Raw genomic sequence first — 14,164 nt, forward strand, 5'->3', positions numbered from 1 at the left:
TACACAGAGGGAGTGAGATTCCTGCATTAGTATGATTTGCATTGATTCCCCCTGTTGCAGTAATTTCAGATGATCCATGGCTTGATACTTCTCAGTTGAATATGTATTTTTTTTCCTGTGGTGACTGACATTAATATTAACAATAATTAATATATTGATTCACCAAAATTATAGATAATATATCAGGGGAGTCAGTAATGACCAAAGGCTCCATTAAGAATAATGCATTAGCATAGACAAGAGAGTATGCTGCATGCGTATCTAAATAGAATGATAAAGATGTAGATATATAAAGATATAGACATATCAATGAATAGATTAATATGGAAAGATATAATAGACAGACAGACAGACAGACAGACAGACAGACAGACAGACAGACAGACAGACAGACAGACAGACAGACAGACAGACAGAAAGACAGACAGACGAATAGATAGAGTATTATTTCACAGATTTGTCTATTCCTCTTTCTCTCCCACATCTTAAATTGAAAATAGAGATCAAGGACACTTGTAACACTCACGGGAAAATAAGGGACAAGAAATTAGAAGTGCTCTGGCAGATTAATACAGTAAAAACCCTCTCTGATTTGAAATAAAAAAGGTCACTATAAACTCTAAATTGAATGCCACACACTCTAGGTCCCAACGGAAATACAATATTGATTTTGTTTTTCACTTTGGGTCAGAGGCGCGCCCGCAGCTACACGTCTTTTTAATGCATAAAAGAAAAATGATCAAATCTGACAATAGAAAATGAGTCATGTTAAAACATCTGTTTACAAACAGTCCTGCAGATTATAACACCACACACAGACACACACAGATCACTCACCACGTGCAGTCTGCTGTGGAAGGTTTTGTGAGGACTTGTGCTGCTCAGGTCGAGCTGCTGTGTGTCAAGTCGACAGGTGCAGATCTCCTCAGTGAAGGATGCTCCGGCTCTCCCGCTGCGGGGCTGACAGGACCAGGGCTCAGCGCACACAGCAGCCAACCACGTGATCAGCACTGTGGAGGACGTGTAATGAGAAATGCACGAGCTGGTCTGATCCCAACTGGGTCAGATTGTCTTCAGAGAGTTGCACAGCCCTGGGGAATATAGGTGGGTCTGAGCCCCAATCATTTCACTGGTGAATGTTTTCAACATGTGAAAGAGATAAAAGCAGCAGCACTGGGACCTTCTATTATTTTTCACTCGCACTGTCACTATGACGTGTTGCCTATTCCATACAAACGCAAGCAACAGCAGAATAATGTAAACTGTGTTTGATAGCGTTTTAATTGTGTTTATAGTCACAGTGGCTGATTATAATTATCACTTTCGGTAAAAACATGTTCACGAGACATCAAATATTCCACTGATCTGTGATCACTGTCTTTGCCGGAGCGGAGTTGTTTGTTGACGGCTCAGCATCGAAGGATTCATGGTCCATGTATGTCCAAGATACAGAACATCGTGTTTTGATGGCGGGTAATCAAACTATGACGCCACGTCACGGACGGTCACACGGTGTGACGAAAATATATGTAGTTAAGTAGGAAATACAATGGTTTTCTCTGACATGTGAAACAAAATGAGCATAGAATGACACAGACACACACACACACACACACAATAATTTGTCCATCTTCTTACTGTGCTTAGTTTCTCATGGGAATGAGCAGGCGGTTAGGCCCAGTCTTTGGCGGTTCAATCCCCACTCTTCCTCATCTGCATTTGCCAAGATACCGAAACTCTAAAATTGGCAGGATTTCAACCACCTATTAATTGCATAATATCTTACACTATGTAAATAAAAAATAAAAATAAAAAAGGATTAAATTAAATTAAATTAAATAAATCCTGTGCAGGAAGAGAGCAGTTCGCTTCTACGCAGCATGTGAGCAGTCCACTTCTGTTTAATTAATTGATTAAATTAATAATTAAATTTAAAAAACTAAAAAATTATAAATACAAAAAACGTATAACTAAATAAATGACAGAAAATAAATGAAAAGTACATTTTTTACTACTTTCAAATTTTCTGCAAATTTTGGTAAGAATTTGAGCCATATTGTCTATGGAATAGTAACATTTATATATATATATATGATGACTTACTATATATATATATATATATATATATAGTAAGTCATCATTTTTAGATATTAAGACACTATCTTGAGTCATTTTAAGATGGTATTATTATTTTCGGTTAGTGCAATTATTATTTTGAGATAGCTTAAGTCTTTATTTTGAGATATTATTTCATTATGCTGAGCTATTCTTCTATATAAAGGCATCATTTTAAGATGGTATGTTGTTATTTGATTGACATTTCTTACTAGATTCATGGTTAGGGGTTTTACGGGATGAAACCGCTTCCACACATTCAGACAGTTCTGCTACACTGGCGAAAGGATTTGCCACGTCCCTCTAAATTTCGGGTGGAGTTGTCCTGACCGCAGCCATTAGGTGGCAGCAGTGTCCCCTGCGAGCCGAAAGGCCGCTCGAAGCTGCCGGAGAAGAAGATGGTCCGTTGACAAGAGGAGAGCTGTGTTAAAAGAGCAAAGTAACGTCACTTGACTACAGTGGAATTTCCATCCAGGAACGGATTGTCGTGTTGTTGTGTTTAATCCAGAGTGTGGCTGAAAATGATCCTGACCGTGAAACCGCTCCAAGGCAAAGAATGCAGCGTGCAGGTGAGTTCAGCCCCACCGTCCGCTAACTGCTAATGTTAGCTCCCTGACGCTAGCTTAACTCGCCACATTAGCCTATACAGGGAGCCTAGCTGGTTCGCAGCGGAACTAACACACGCACAGCTACCAAACCCACACTGCTGCAGTATAAAATGTTGTTACAACTGAACCAAACACAATCACCAAATCCACAGTGTAGCTTAAATTAAGTTTTTATTACAGACACATCGCCGTTGAGGTACGAACAGAGCTAGCCTGCTTGGCTCAGCCTTGAGAAGGACAATACCTGCAACGTTATCAGATCGACTCATATCCGTTCTCTCCTATTGTTCGTCACCACTGTGTGAACGGGAGCTCTGAAACTCTTTGGGTGGCTGCACTTGAAGGTGAGGTAGATAAAAAGATATATAACTTCCTACGCAGCATCTTAGGAAAGTATTTTAGGTTGTGGCAGCACAGCAGCTAAACACGTTACAAATTACCAGCACTGGTCCATCACTCAATAGTCTCCGACGTTGTTTACCCACTGTAGGTCAGTCCTGGCCCGAGGTGGAGCCCCACATGTTTTAGAGGGATGACGTTACTGGATCAAACCGAGGCTAAAACAAGCCACTCATATGTAGAAACTCAGAGGAATGTAGCTTTTTGAACCAAATCAGGATAGTATGAGAGTGTAGGGGACAGAGGTGCATTTCAATAATCCCTGAGTCTGATGTTTATGTTTTTGTGAAAAAAACAGATAGTGATTTGTATCTGTTTTGATCTTAAGCATTCTGTTACATTTTGAGTCAAATAGGGAGAACCAGGCTTAATCTGTGACTCTGAAATTGTCTTTAATCTGCCACTGATTAAGATAAACTTGTGTTTCTCCCAGCTCTGTCATTTAAAGAAGTGCCTGTCCACTCCGTAACATCCCTGTTATTGGGTGTTCTGCTGGGATTAGGGTGTGGATAATACCACTGTAGGCCATTCGTTTTCCTTAATTTTTATTAGACTAATGTGTAGGATATAGCAAGGTGTGTGAGTAAGTGAATTCCTCATTGACTGTGGGTTTTTACGTTTGTTTTATGTCAAGTTAATGCAAAGTAACATGAAAATTGACTATGCTCCTAAACCAAAGGACAGACTGCGTTTTTATCATGTATTGTGCTTGTGTTGTTTATCTTCTAGGTGACTGAAGATGAGAAAGTCTACACAGTGAAAGAACTTGTGTCTGAACGTCTCAACATACCAGCAAACCAGCAGCGGCTGCTCTATAAAGGGAAAGCACTTGCAGGTAAATTGGCCAATTATCAAGTGTTTTAACATGTTTTAACATAGCTATTCTTTACGGATCAGTCTATTTTAATCATATTATTGTATACTACATTGCTTTCCTCAGATGAACACAGACTTAGCGATTACTCCATTGGACCAGAGGCTAAATTGAATCTAGTGATCCGCCCAGTGGGGGAGAGGACTGCAGCTTCAGGGATGGCTTCCAGCAGCAGCAGCAGCAACATACATGGAGGGGTGTGGCAGACTGTTTCCATGATACTCGCAAGAAACTTCAGTCCAGCAGATGCAGCAAAAGTCCATGAACAGCTTATTAAGGTATTTAAATGCACCTAGGCATAATAATCTGATCAAACTAAATTTCTGGACATCCATTTTGAGATGGAGGTATGTAGAGTTGATGAGCAACATATTATTAAGCTACAAGTAGAGGCTGCAGACTAAAAATATTTACGACTTATGCTTAAAATGAAGCTTGAAATGGCTTAAACCCAGTTATAAATGAATACATGGATCTAAGTGCGAGGAAATAATTAAATTTCCTCTGGAAATATGAGAATATTATATTAAACTTTTGCATCTTGCTCTGTTTGTATAAATGTGGCCCCTCCATTTAATGACTAGATATTTTATGATCTTATCTTTAGTTATAATTCATCACAGGAGACCAAAAAGGACTGTTTCATCTCTGTCCAAACATGGGCAAGGTGTGCAGTTGTCTTCGTGCAAATTTGTAAGAAACAGGAAGTTTAGACTCTGTAGGTGCTGTCATTTTGCTTAAAATCTTCAGACAAGCCTTGACAAGTCATAACATTTGGATCTTTTTATCCCGCTGTTTCTCAATTTTTGTATATGTTTATATTTTTTTCTTCAAGGACTATGAGCGTTCACTTCGACAACTAAGTCTGGATGACATTGAGCGCTTAGCGGGAAGACTCCTCCACCCAGACGGCGAGGGAATGGACACCTCGTACATGGACTAAGACCGCCGAGTTGGAAGTGGCTTTTTGTGATTGTGTTTCCAGAGGCGCTCTGTAACCTAGATGCATAAAGTGTTTAGAGTGTGTGAGGCATGGAAAAAAATGTGTTTTCTTGCACAGAGCCCCTTGTGTCTGCCTAATCATTGGCTAAGTGAACACAGATAACACAGACTGTCTCCGCAACAGGGCTTTCTTATCCACGACCAAAGGAGCGGGATAAGACCAAATGGCTTTGATAAGAAAAAAGTTGCCGCTTTGGATTAGTCCTCGTCATCGAGGTTGCAGTCGTGACACAAGGCCTGACCACGTAATGTTTGTACACAAACGAATCCCTTCACGCTGTTGTTTCACATGATCTCTGGCTGCTACAACCCCCGGGGACACTCATTTTTACTGGAGGCTATTTATTAGTAATGTCTTTGTTGGATGATGATTGCTGGGTATCTTCTGTTAATCATTTACGCGAAGTGCAAAGGTAATAACATGTTTTATCCCATTAATAACGGATTGTAATTGTATGATTTGTAAATATGTTTATATATATATATACACATACATTAAAACTGAAAAAAGACATGTTTGTTTCTTGTTATTTTATTTCAGAGAAGTGATGATAGTTGATGAGAAGTGTTTCGATCTATTTAACATTAAAAATGGAAGTGGTTTAAAAAAAGGGACGTCCGCGTCATGAGGGACTTCAAAAGGCGGGACCAAACAATGTTGTATCCGTGTCGACCAATCAGATCCTGAAAACACGCGTGAGTCATATTTTACAACCAATCAAATTGATTGAGAGAGACGCTCGTACCGCCCATTTTCCAAACCGACGGGTATCTCCTTGGCTGCTAACGCTGGGTGACATTTTGGGTTAAAATGTATCGTCGTCCTCGCTCACCTTCTTTCCACAAAGCATGAAGGACGTCTGATAAGGAGGGGAACGTCGTGCTGAACATCGGTGAGGTCGAAGCGGAGCCTCGGTTCCTCCTGCCGCTAAGCTAGCGTAGCGTTAGCTCCAAGCTAGCACGTATATTTCACTTCCTGCCTTTACTAATTAGCTTCAGCCAGCTAACATCACTGGCATTATGACGTTTATGTTGCCCCGTGCTGCCGCATCAATCATGCACCGGTAACTCTGACGGTGGGTTGGTGTCGTGGCTAGAAACGTATCCTAAAATCCTAGCGTTCGGTCTCAGTGGTGGTGGAGCTGATGCTGGGGCGGTACACCCCTCTCTCATCAGGACCAGGCAGTGACCTCCTGGGATGAACATGTTCTAACCCAGAGCTACTATTTAACCTTATTCTAGTTCCTGTGTGATTCTAACCGATCTGATTCACTTAGCTGCACGTTCCCTCTGTTTCAGTAGGTGAACCCAGTTTATCGGAAGGATGGACACTCTGATCCCCACCATCAACCGGCTGCAGGAGGTCTTCCTCACAGTGGGTGCAGAGGTCATTCAGCTGCCTCAGATTGTCGTGGTTGGATCTCAGGTCAGTCAAGAAAAAAACAACAATAAAAAGCTTTATAAAAACCAAACCATCTACAACTCTCTCTGAATTTAACTGCTTGTTGCTAAAACTTTAAAGTTTGATTTGAGTCAGAGTTTGAACAGATATTGAGAATGCACTGATTATGGGTATATTGCACACACAACACCAACAGAATCTGCCTAAATTCCCTTTTCCTTTCACAACACAGTGGTGAATATCCCTTTTACACTTTAAGGTCTTCCGCGAACCATCAGTAGATGTTAGTGACCACAAGTAAACGTTAGGGAGGAATCTTCAGTTGTGTTCTTCCGTATAAAAAGGGTGTATCAGCCTTTTAATTACAAGAGGTCTTCAGTCCTGATCCAGGGTCAACCCCGTTCAGCTAATCTCCACAGGGCGACTTTTGCTTTCCAGCCATGATGTGCTGCGTGATGCCACATAATTCAGTAAAACCACACATATTATTCTCTGTATCTATACATGCAGGCAGTATTTTTTAGCATCAGAATGCAGCTATTTTCTCTCTGTTCTGCCAGTTTGTATGTTTACCTGGGAGAGCTGGGCCACAGGACACACAGTGATGGCCTTCAGCAGGCAGCCTGGTGTGTGTTCTGGGCTTCTTGAAATGTTTCTGAATTATTCTCATTTGGTTTCACAACAGAGCAGTGGAAAGAGCTCCGTGCTTGAGAGCCTGGTCGGACGGGACTTCTTGCCTCGAGGGTCTGGAATAGTTACGAGACGACCGCTGGTGTTGCAGCTAGTTAATATTGCCCCTCTGCAGGAGAGACAGAAGACCGAGAATGGTAACCAAATATAAAACTGCGTGTTGTTATTTTCTGCAGAGTGTGGTTGCCTGAAATGTTCTTTTTAACACAGTCAATTTTTACAAGTTCTAATGTGTTAAATATCAGCAGATTTTTCTTAGGGCTGCAGCTTTGTTATTTCTGCCTTTGCATGGAATCTGCTCGCGTTAGTTGAAGTGTGATTAACACTTAGGCACGGCACCTTTATTCACTGTTTGAACTGCTAACTTCTCCTTGTAGAGCTTTGCTGTCTCTTTCTAACATACAGTCTTTCTTCCTCTTCTTCACTACTCTTTCAGGAAATGGGATAAATCAAAATGCCTCAAACAGCTACTCAGGTCTCTGTTTATTTCATCTGCATCTTTGTTTAGCCTTGTCATTTCTTTTGGGAACATTTGATCCCGATCATCAAGATCCAGTGGGGTTCAAAAGTTTGAGACGTGACCACAGACTTTTGGACCCCACTATAAGTTAATATGTATTAATATCTTTATGATTGATAAATTCCCCCCCACATAAATTGTATTATCTTTCTACATTTTGGACGAATGACTGTAAAACGACTTAAACTCTCGGTTGCAAATTTCCTGAACATAAAGGCTTATCTTATCTTGTGTGTTTAGGTGTCAAAGCTGAAGAATGGGGCACATTCCTGCACTGCAAGAACCAGGTACACCTCTCTAAAGTTACTTTCAGGATCATTTCAGCAAGCAAGTTGGTGTATGGATGACATTTCTCACATGCGACAGACATGAAACTGGAAAAAATACAAATATCTTGGAATGAATAAAAGGTGCCGTACACATAGAAGATGTAAGAGCTTTTGGCCATGAGGAGCGATTCCGGTGTTGATGTGCTGTAAACAGAAAACACAGGGGAATTAATACATCAAATCCTGCCTTCTGCTTGCTCTACTCGGGCACCACCCATCGACTGAAAGCTCAGATATTTTCCTGTAAATGCATCTGGCCCAGACTATTTCCTGCTGCTTACTATGCCTCCGTGCCGGTGATAGCCATTTGCTGGATGCAATATGTTTCCGGTATTCCGTCTCTCCCATTCCCCTGAACACGATATCTCAGGGATGTCTTTCGAGAATTCTTCAAATTTTATACAAATATTTATTTAGACTCAAAGATGAACTGATTGGATTTTGGTGCTTGGAGGTCAAAGGACATCTTACTGTTAATGAAAATTTGATATATCAGGTCTTCAGGAATTGAATTAAATCTTATACAATTCACTTGGACTCACTGATTAACTGCTTTGATTTCGGTGGTGACAGCCTAAGATATTCATGTTGATTGATTCTCTCGCCTTTCTCGCCTTGACAGATCTTCACAGATTTTCAGCAAATCCGTCAGGAAATTGAAACAGAGACTGAGCGCACTTCAGGCGAGAACAAGGTGGGATGGAGACTTTGGTGTAACATTTTGTCTTGCCTTAAATTAAACATTTTACACTGTGTTCATGAATTTCTTTCCTCTTTTCACATCCTGCAGGGAATCAGCCCTGAGCCCATATATTTGAAGATTTTCTCTCCCAAAGTCCTTAATCTCACTCTGGTTGATTTACCTGGAATTACTAAGGTAAAAAGCCACCTGACAAAGATGGTGATTTGGTTTACTGTATGCAAACCCAGCAAACACTTCATCATGATAAACGAGTATGAAATTGCATACCTGTAATCATCACAGATCCACAGGGGTGCAGCATCTGTGCTCTGCTGACTCCTTATTGTTGTTGCCACAGGTTCCTGTTGGGGACCAGCCAGAGGACATTGAGGCTCAAGTGCAAGAGATGATCTTGTCCTTCATCTCAAATCCAAACTCCCTCATCCTCTCCGTGTCCCCTGCCAACTCCGACTTGGCCACCTCTGATGCACTGAAATTGGCCCGTGAGGTTGATCCAGATGGTAGGACGTTTTGTACACAGACTCTTCCTCTCTTTAGATTTCATTTTAATTTGCTCTCCTCTCCAACTGTGTGCGTATTACATAACATGCTTCAAGTGGAAATGCATTTTGAATGTATAAGCACATTGTACTCAAGTCATTTCAGGTGATCAGATTCATCAGTCTTTAATGTTTACAGCTTCCTGGCAGTTAACAGATGCCTAGAATATTAATGCTGCTATCATGGTGCACTCTAAAGAATAGATTGATCAATGATGAGAATCTGCCTGTGGTAATTGTCTGGGTGGTTGGCAGCATGGCCTAGTGGTGTCTGTTATACACAGTGATTGTGTAGTAGGGAATCTGTCTCCGGGCCCAAACGTTCCCCAGCTAGTCTTAGATCCCGTCCCATTGGAGAATAATTTCCTGTTTCTCCTCTCTGCAGAAACGTTTCCTAGTGGGTTTGTCAAAACAGAGGATTATAACGGCTGCCTACTGTCCTTAAAAAGACCTTGTGCTGTGTTTGTTTGTTTGTCAGGTCGTCGAACACTGCTGGTGGTCAGTAAGCTGGACCTGATGGACGCAGGCACTGATGCTTTAGAGGTCCTTCTCGGCCGAGTCATCCCAGTCAAGCTCGGGATCATCGGGGTGGTTAACAGGTCAGAAATAATATTGAATATTTTTCTGTTCAGGTTTTCATTCATGTTAGTTATGCAGTGCTGTTATCATAAATCACTCGGGTATCCTTTTAATGCCTGTATTACCCTGATCGTCTGATTACACTTACTCTGTACCTAATTGGTGTTGTGTCTAGGAGCCAACATGACATCAATACCCAGAAGAAGCTGGAGGACTCAATGAGGGATGAGCAGGCCTTCCTGCAGCGCCACTACCCCTCGCTCGCCTCCCGTGCTGGCTCACGTTATTTGGCCAAAACTCTCAGCAGGCTTCTGATGCACCACATCCGGGACTGCCTCCCAGAACTCAAAACCCGGGTGACCGTCCTTAGTGCCCAGTACCAGACAAGGCTCAACAGCTATGGGCAACCGGTGGAGGACCACAGCGCCACCCTGCTGCAGATTGTCACCAAGTTTGCCAGCGACTACTGCCACACCATTGAAGGAACAGCCAGATACATCCAAACCTCAGAGCTGTGAGTCTCACCCCCCTGAAGTAGCATCATCTTAATTGAACAGCAATACTTTTTTGCTGGCAGGAGGCTTTTTTCATGTTCTAGTGAATTTTCTCAGGTTGGCATCTAATTTGTTAATTTAACTGCAAACCACAGCATTTTACCTGGTTCACAATGCATGTGTTCCTTGGGGTAACGTAATTTTCTGTTGGCACCTTTATGTCCACAGCTCTCTTACCACTGGGCAATTTCATTCATAAAATAAATATGTAGGGATCAAATATTGACCCTTTTTGGTTGACTGCATATGATTTGGTGTAATTATCATTGCTGAGAAACAGCGTTGGTGTCTCAGCTGAACCCATCTCCTCTGCAGCTGTGGGGGTGCTCGCATCTGTTACATATTCCATGAGACCTTTGGCCGCACTTTGCAATCCATCGACCCCCTCGGGGGACTGACTGAGCTCGATATCCTCACTGCCATCCGCAATGCTACAGTAAGCTTATCCTCCCATCTATTCGTGTCATTTATTTAATCCAAATTCTAGTCTAGTTGTGCTGTTTTGGAGGAATAGCAGGTCAATAGTATAGTGTCTGTGTGTATGAATTGCCCTGCAGGGTCCGCGGCCGGCACTCTTTGTGCCCGAGGTGTCCTTTGAGCTGCTGGCGAAGCGGCAAATTAAGCGGCTGGAGGAGCCGAGTCTCCGCTGCGTGGAGCTCGTTCATGAGGAGCTGCAGAGGATCATCCAGCACTGCTCCTCCTATAGTACGCAGGTTAGCTCAGCAATTGAGATGCACTTTACACATCACCGACTTCCTAAAACAGCTCTGCTTTGATTATGACAGCACCATGCTAAAAAAGTATGTCTTTGTGTTTGCAAGGAGCTTCTGCGGTTTCCCAAACTGCACGACTCCATTGTGGAAGTAGTGACTGGATTACTGCGGAAGCGTTTGCCGATTACTAATGAAATGGTAATCCACTGCTTGGCTAGGATTTTTAATACTAATAAATAAATAACCAAAAGCCAATAATGATATTAACTCTCTAAGACATTTTTTTCTCCCTGCTTTTTTTACTCCAGGTACACAATTTAGTAGCAATTGAGCTCGCCTACATCAACACAAAGCATCCAGACTTCGCAGATGCAGCGCAGGTCTCAGCATCTGTCAACAGTCAGCAGGTAGTTGTGTGTCCCTTACAGCAGGTACTCACATTTATCAGTTATTCTGCCTGGGTAAACAGCAGCAGTTGTGTGAAGCCTTAACAATTATGTTCTGCATCCAGACATTAACAACCCCTTTCATAGCTTGAAGTGGAATTCCAGGCTCAGCCAAAATTGCTTTGACCCTCTGACTTCTCCAGATTTCTCACTGTCAGGCAGAGACCCTCGACGGAGGGAAGCGCTGGAAGAATGAGAAAGTTGCAGAGGAGAAAGCCCCGCCTGCAGGCTTTGGCAGCCCAAGCAAGGGCCGGGCCATTAACCTCCTCGACACAGTGAGTGGTGAGATTAGCAGTAGGACAAATGACTCGAATGATCTGAACACTATCAACATTTTCCTTCTCTCTTTCTCTCTGCCAGGCGGTGCCCGTGGCCCGCAAGCTGAGTTCCAGGGAGCAGAGGGACTGTGAGGTCATCCAGCGGCTCATCAACTGCTACTTCCTCATTGTCCGCAAAAGCATCCAAGACAGGTTGGACATGAACAAATTCAGACCTCCTGGGGGGGGTGCCTTCTCTCCCCATTTCCCCTTCTGTTTCCACTCTTGAGCCCAGTTGTTGCTATTGATGCTGACTTTCTAACTCTGTCTCTGGGCTGTGTGTCCGCAGCGTGCCCAAGACAGTGATGCACTTCCTGGTGAATTTTGTGAAAGAGCATCTGCAGAGCGAGCTGGTGGGTCAGCTTTACAAACAGACACTGCTGCAGGACCTGCTCATTGAGTCACAGGACACGGCACAGCAGAGGACCGAGGTTGCTCAAATGCTTGAGGTAAAATTGGCTGTTGCTTTTGTTGTCTGCATAGGTTCTGAGTATCAAGAAAAACAAGGACTTTCTCTATAGCTTTATCCACTATTCCAAGGCCAACGATGTTATAACCATGTCCTTTTTCTTTCTTTCTCAGGCGCTCAAAAAGGCCAATAACATAATTTCTGAGATCCGAGAGACCCATCTGTGGTAGCCAGAGGACACAAACAAATTCCCTTGTCATAGGACAGCTTTGAGAGTATAAGAGTGTCTGTGAGTTTACAGCAGAGAAAGTAAGAGCTTGTGTGTTTGTGTGTCTTTATGCCTGTTTGTTTGTATGTGTGTTTGTGTGTGTGTGTGTGTCTAAATGTTCTAATGGACCAATGACCATAGCACATTTAGATCTTGAACACTGGAGCTGTTGGTTTTTCACTGTGAACGTTGTGTAATGTTGGAAATCATTTAAACACTCAGGCCCACTCAGTGTCATCAAGAAATTTCAATGGTAGCTGCAAACAAATCATTATTTTGCTTCGTTTTGTGACAAAATATTTGTTGGGTCGTAAGATTGTTGCTGTAAATGTCAAATGTCAAATATATGTGGAGTATTTAAGATGTTCTCCAGGGTGTTTTTTTGATCAAAATGTAACTCGCACTGTTAAATTTCATACTTTCCAAAAACTGGGACTCCTCTGAGCCCCTTCAGCAGGTGCTATGAACTATGTTAGGTTTGTTGCTTTGCGACTTTAATCTCCTTTGTTGGATAACAGAAAAGAAATGGAAATCCGACATAATCAAAGCTGACTGCAGAGCAACACAGAATTCACACCTCGATGATTTTAAGAAATTACAGGATGATTGCAGATTGTTTTTCTCCAGCTCTGCAGTGTAAAAACAATATCAGGTTTATTTTACATTTACATATCCCTGTGGGTGTGCAGTCTTATACTAGGAGACCAAACATCCCATCATAGGTTTGCCTCTGTTTGTGGGAGGTTTTTAGGAGAGGCAGCTATAGTGTGAAGTGTATAAAACTATGGTGTTAGTGAGTTGTGATTAAAATATTTGTTTTAAATGCAGAAGGAGATAACATGCAGGTACATCATATAACTTCAATATTCTGTTACCTCTCTTCATTTCCTCCAAACTAATTATCCATGGATTTCCACTTTAAAGGATTCAGAGCTTGCTGCTTGAATCTCTAGAGATAACGTATGCGGATTCCTCCTGCATGCATTCATTTGTAAACTATCAACTTATAACCAAATTCTATTGTGTAATTATACTTGATGTTTTAAATTCTTCTTTTTCCATCCGATGTTCCAAACTAAGGTTGATTGTCAGGTTAATTCATCCCAAACGTTAAGTAGGAATTAATGTAAATCTTTCCCATAGCCTAATAACAAATTTCCCTAAAAATTAGTTTTTTCACTATCAGACCTTTTCTGTTCGATCAAGGAGCAAACACAACATTGCATGTGTGTGTTCAGTATGCATGTGAGGACGTATGAATGAATAGCTCATGTATTTTTGTATTATTTAAATGTACAGGGGCAGCCCAAAGGTCTGAGACCTCTCTCTCTGAGTTTTGGACCCCAGCTGTTATTATTATCATGTGTGAACTGCCTCTGAGTTCTTGCCTGCCAATATTTGTGATACCATGTTTACCAAATGAAGTCTGTTCAGACTGGAGGGACTCATTAAAAGATAACAAAGGACACTGTACTGTGTGTGTTTGGGTGTTTTTGACAGCGTGCTGTTCTTACAATTGATCAGTTTTAATAAGATCTGTTAGCTTATCTCCCATGGTGCCTCAGCGGTAGATGTGATGAAACTCACTCTGCTTCGCTCATATTGATCAAGTGACTGAAACAGTCTGTCTGGTCCGATGGATCCGTAACAGCTGCACCGAAGGGATAAAGTGTCCCGAGGGGTGCCGACAGACACCC

At 42.1% G+C, this 14,164-nt stretch overlaps 2 protein-coding genes across 5 annotated transcripts; both read left to right on the plus strand.

Moving 5' to 3' along the window:
* Nucleotides 1-2,471: 2,471 nt before the first annotated feature.
* On the plus strand, nt 2,472-5,512 carry ubl4a (ubiquitin like 4A). Its single transcript, XM_062384708.1, has 4 exons — nt 2,472-2,684; nt 3,852-3,957; nt 4,063-4,274; nt 4,832-5,512. Exons 1-4 carry the CDS (start codon nt 2,637-2,639, stop codon nt 4,937-4,939), a joined length of 474 nt encoding a protein of 157 aa, XP_062240692.1. The 5' UTR covers nt 2,472-2,636; the 3' UTR covers nt 4,940-5,512.
* Nucleotides 5,513-5,750: 238 nt separating this feature from the next.
* On the plus strand, nt 5,751-13,940 carry si:dkey-32e23.4 (dynamin-1-like protein). 4 transcript variants are annotated; one of them, XM_062382242.1, is made up of 18 exons: nt 5,751-5,891; nt 6,298-6,424; nt 7,086-7,227; nt 7,527-7,565; nt 7,851-7,897; nt 8,562-8,633; nt 8,730-8,816; nt 8,980-9,142; nt 9,660-9,780; nt 9,936-10,274; nt 10,630-10,750; nt 10,872-11,027; nt 11,136-11,225; nt 11,336-11,434; nt 11,617-11,748; nt 11,834-11,943; nt 12,080-12,239; nt 12,373-13,940. In XM_062382242.1, the coding sequence occupies exons 2-18, from the start codon at nt 6,323-6,325 to the stop codon at nt 12,427-12,429; spliced, it is 2,037 nt and encodes a 678-aa protein (XP_062238226.1). In that variant the 5' UTR covers nt 5,751-5,891; nt 6,298-6,322; the 3' UTR covers nt 12,430-13,940. The 4 variants fall into 4 exon arrangements, with proteins under 4 accessions (XP_062238226.1, XP_062238228.1, XP_062238227.1 ...); XM_062382244.1 differs by having other exon boundaries at nt 11,632-11,748; XM_062382243.1 differs by having other exon boundaries at nt 6,301-6,424.
* Nucleotides 13,941-14,164: the final 224 nt, after the last annotated feature.

Source organism: Platichthys flesus, chromosome 3 (assembly GCF_949316205.1).
Source record: "Platichthys flesus chromosome 3, fPlaFle2.1, whole genome shotgun sequence".
Lineage (NCBI taxonomy): Eukaryota > Metazoa > Chordata > Actinopteri > Pleuronectiformes > Pleuronectidae > Platichthys > Platichthys flesus.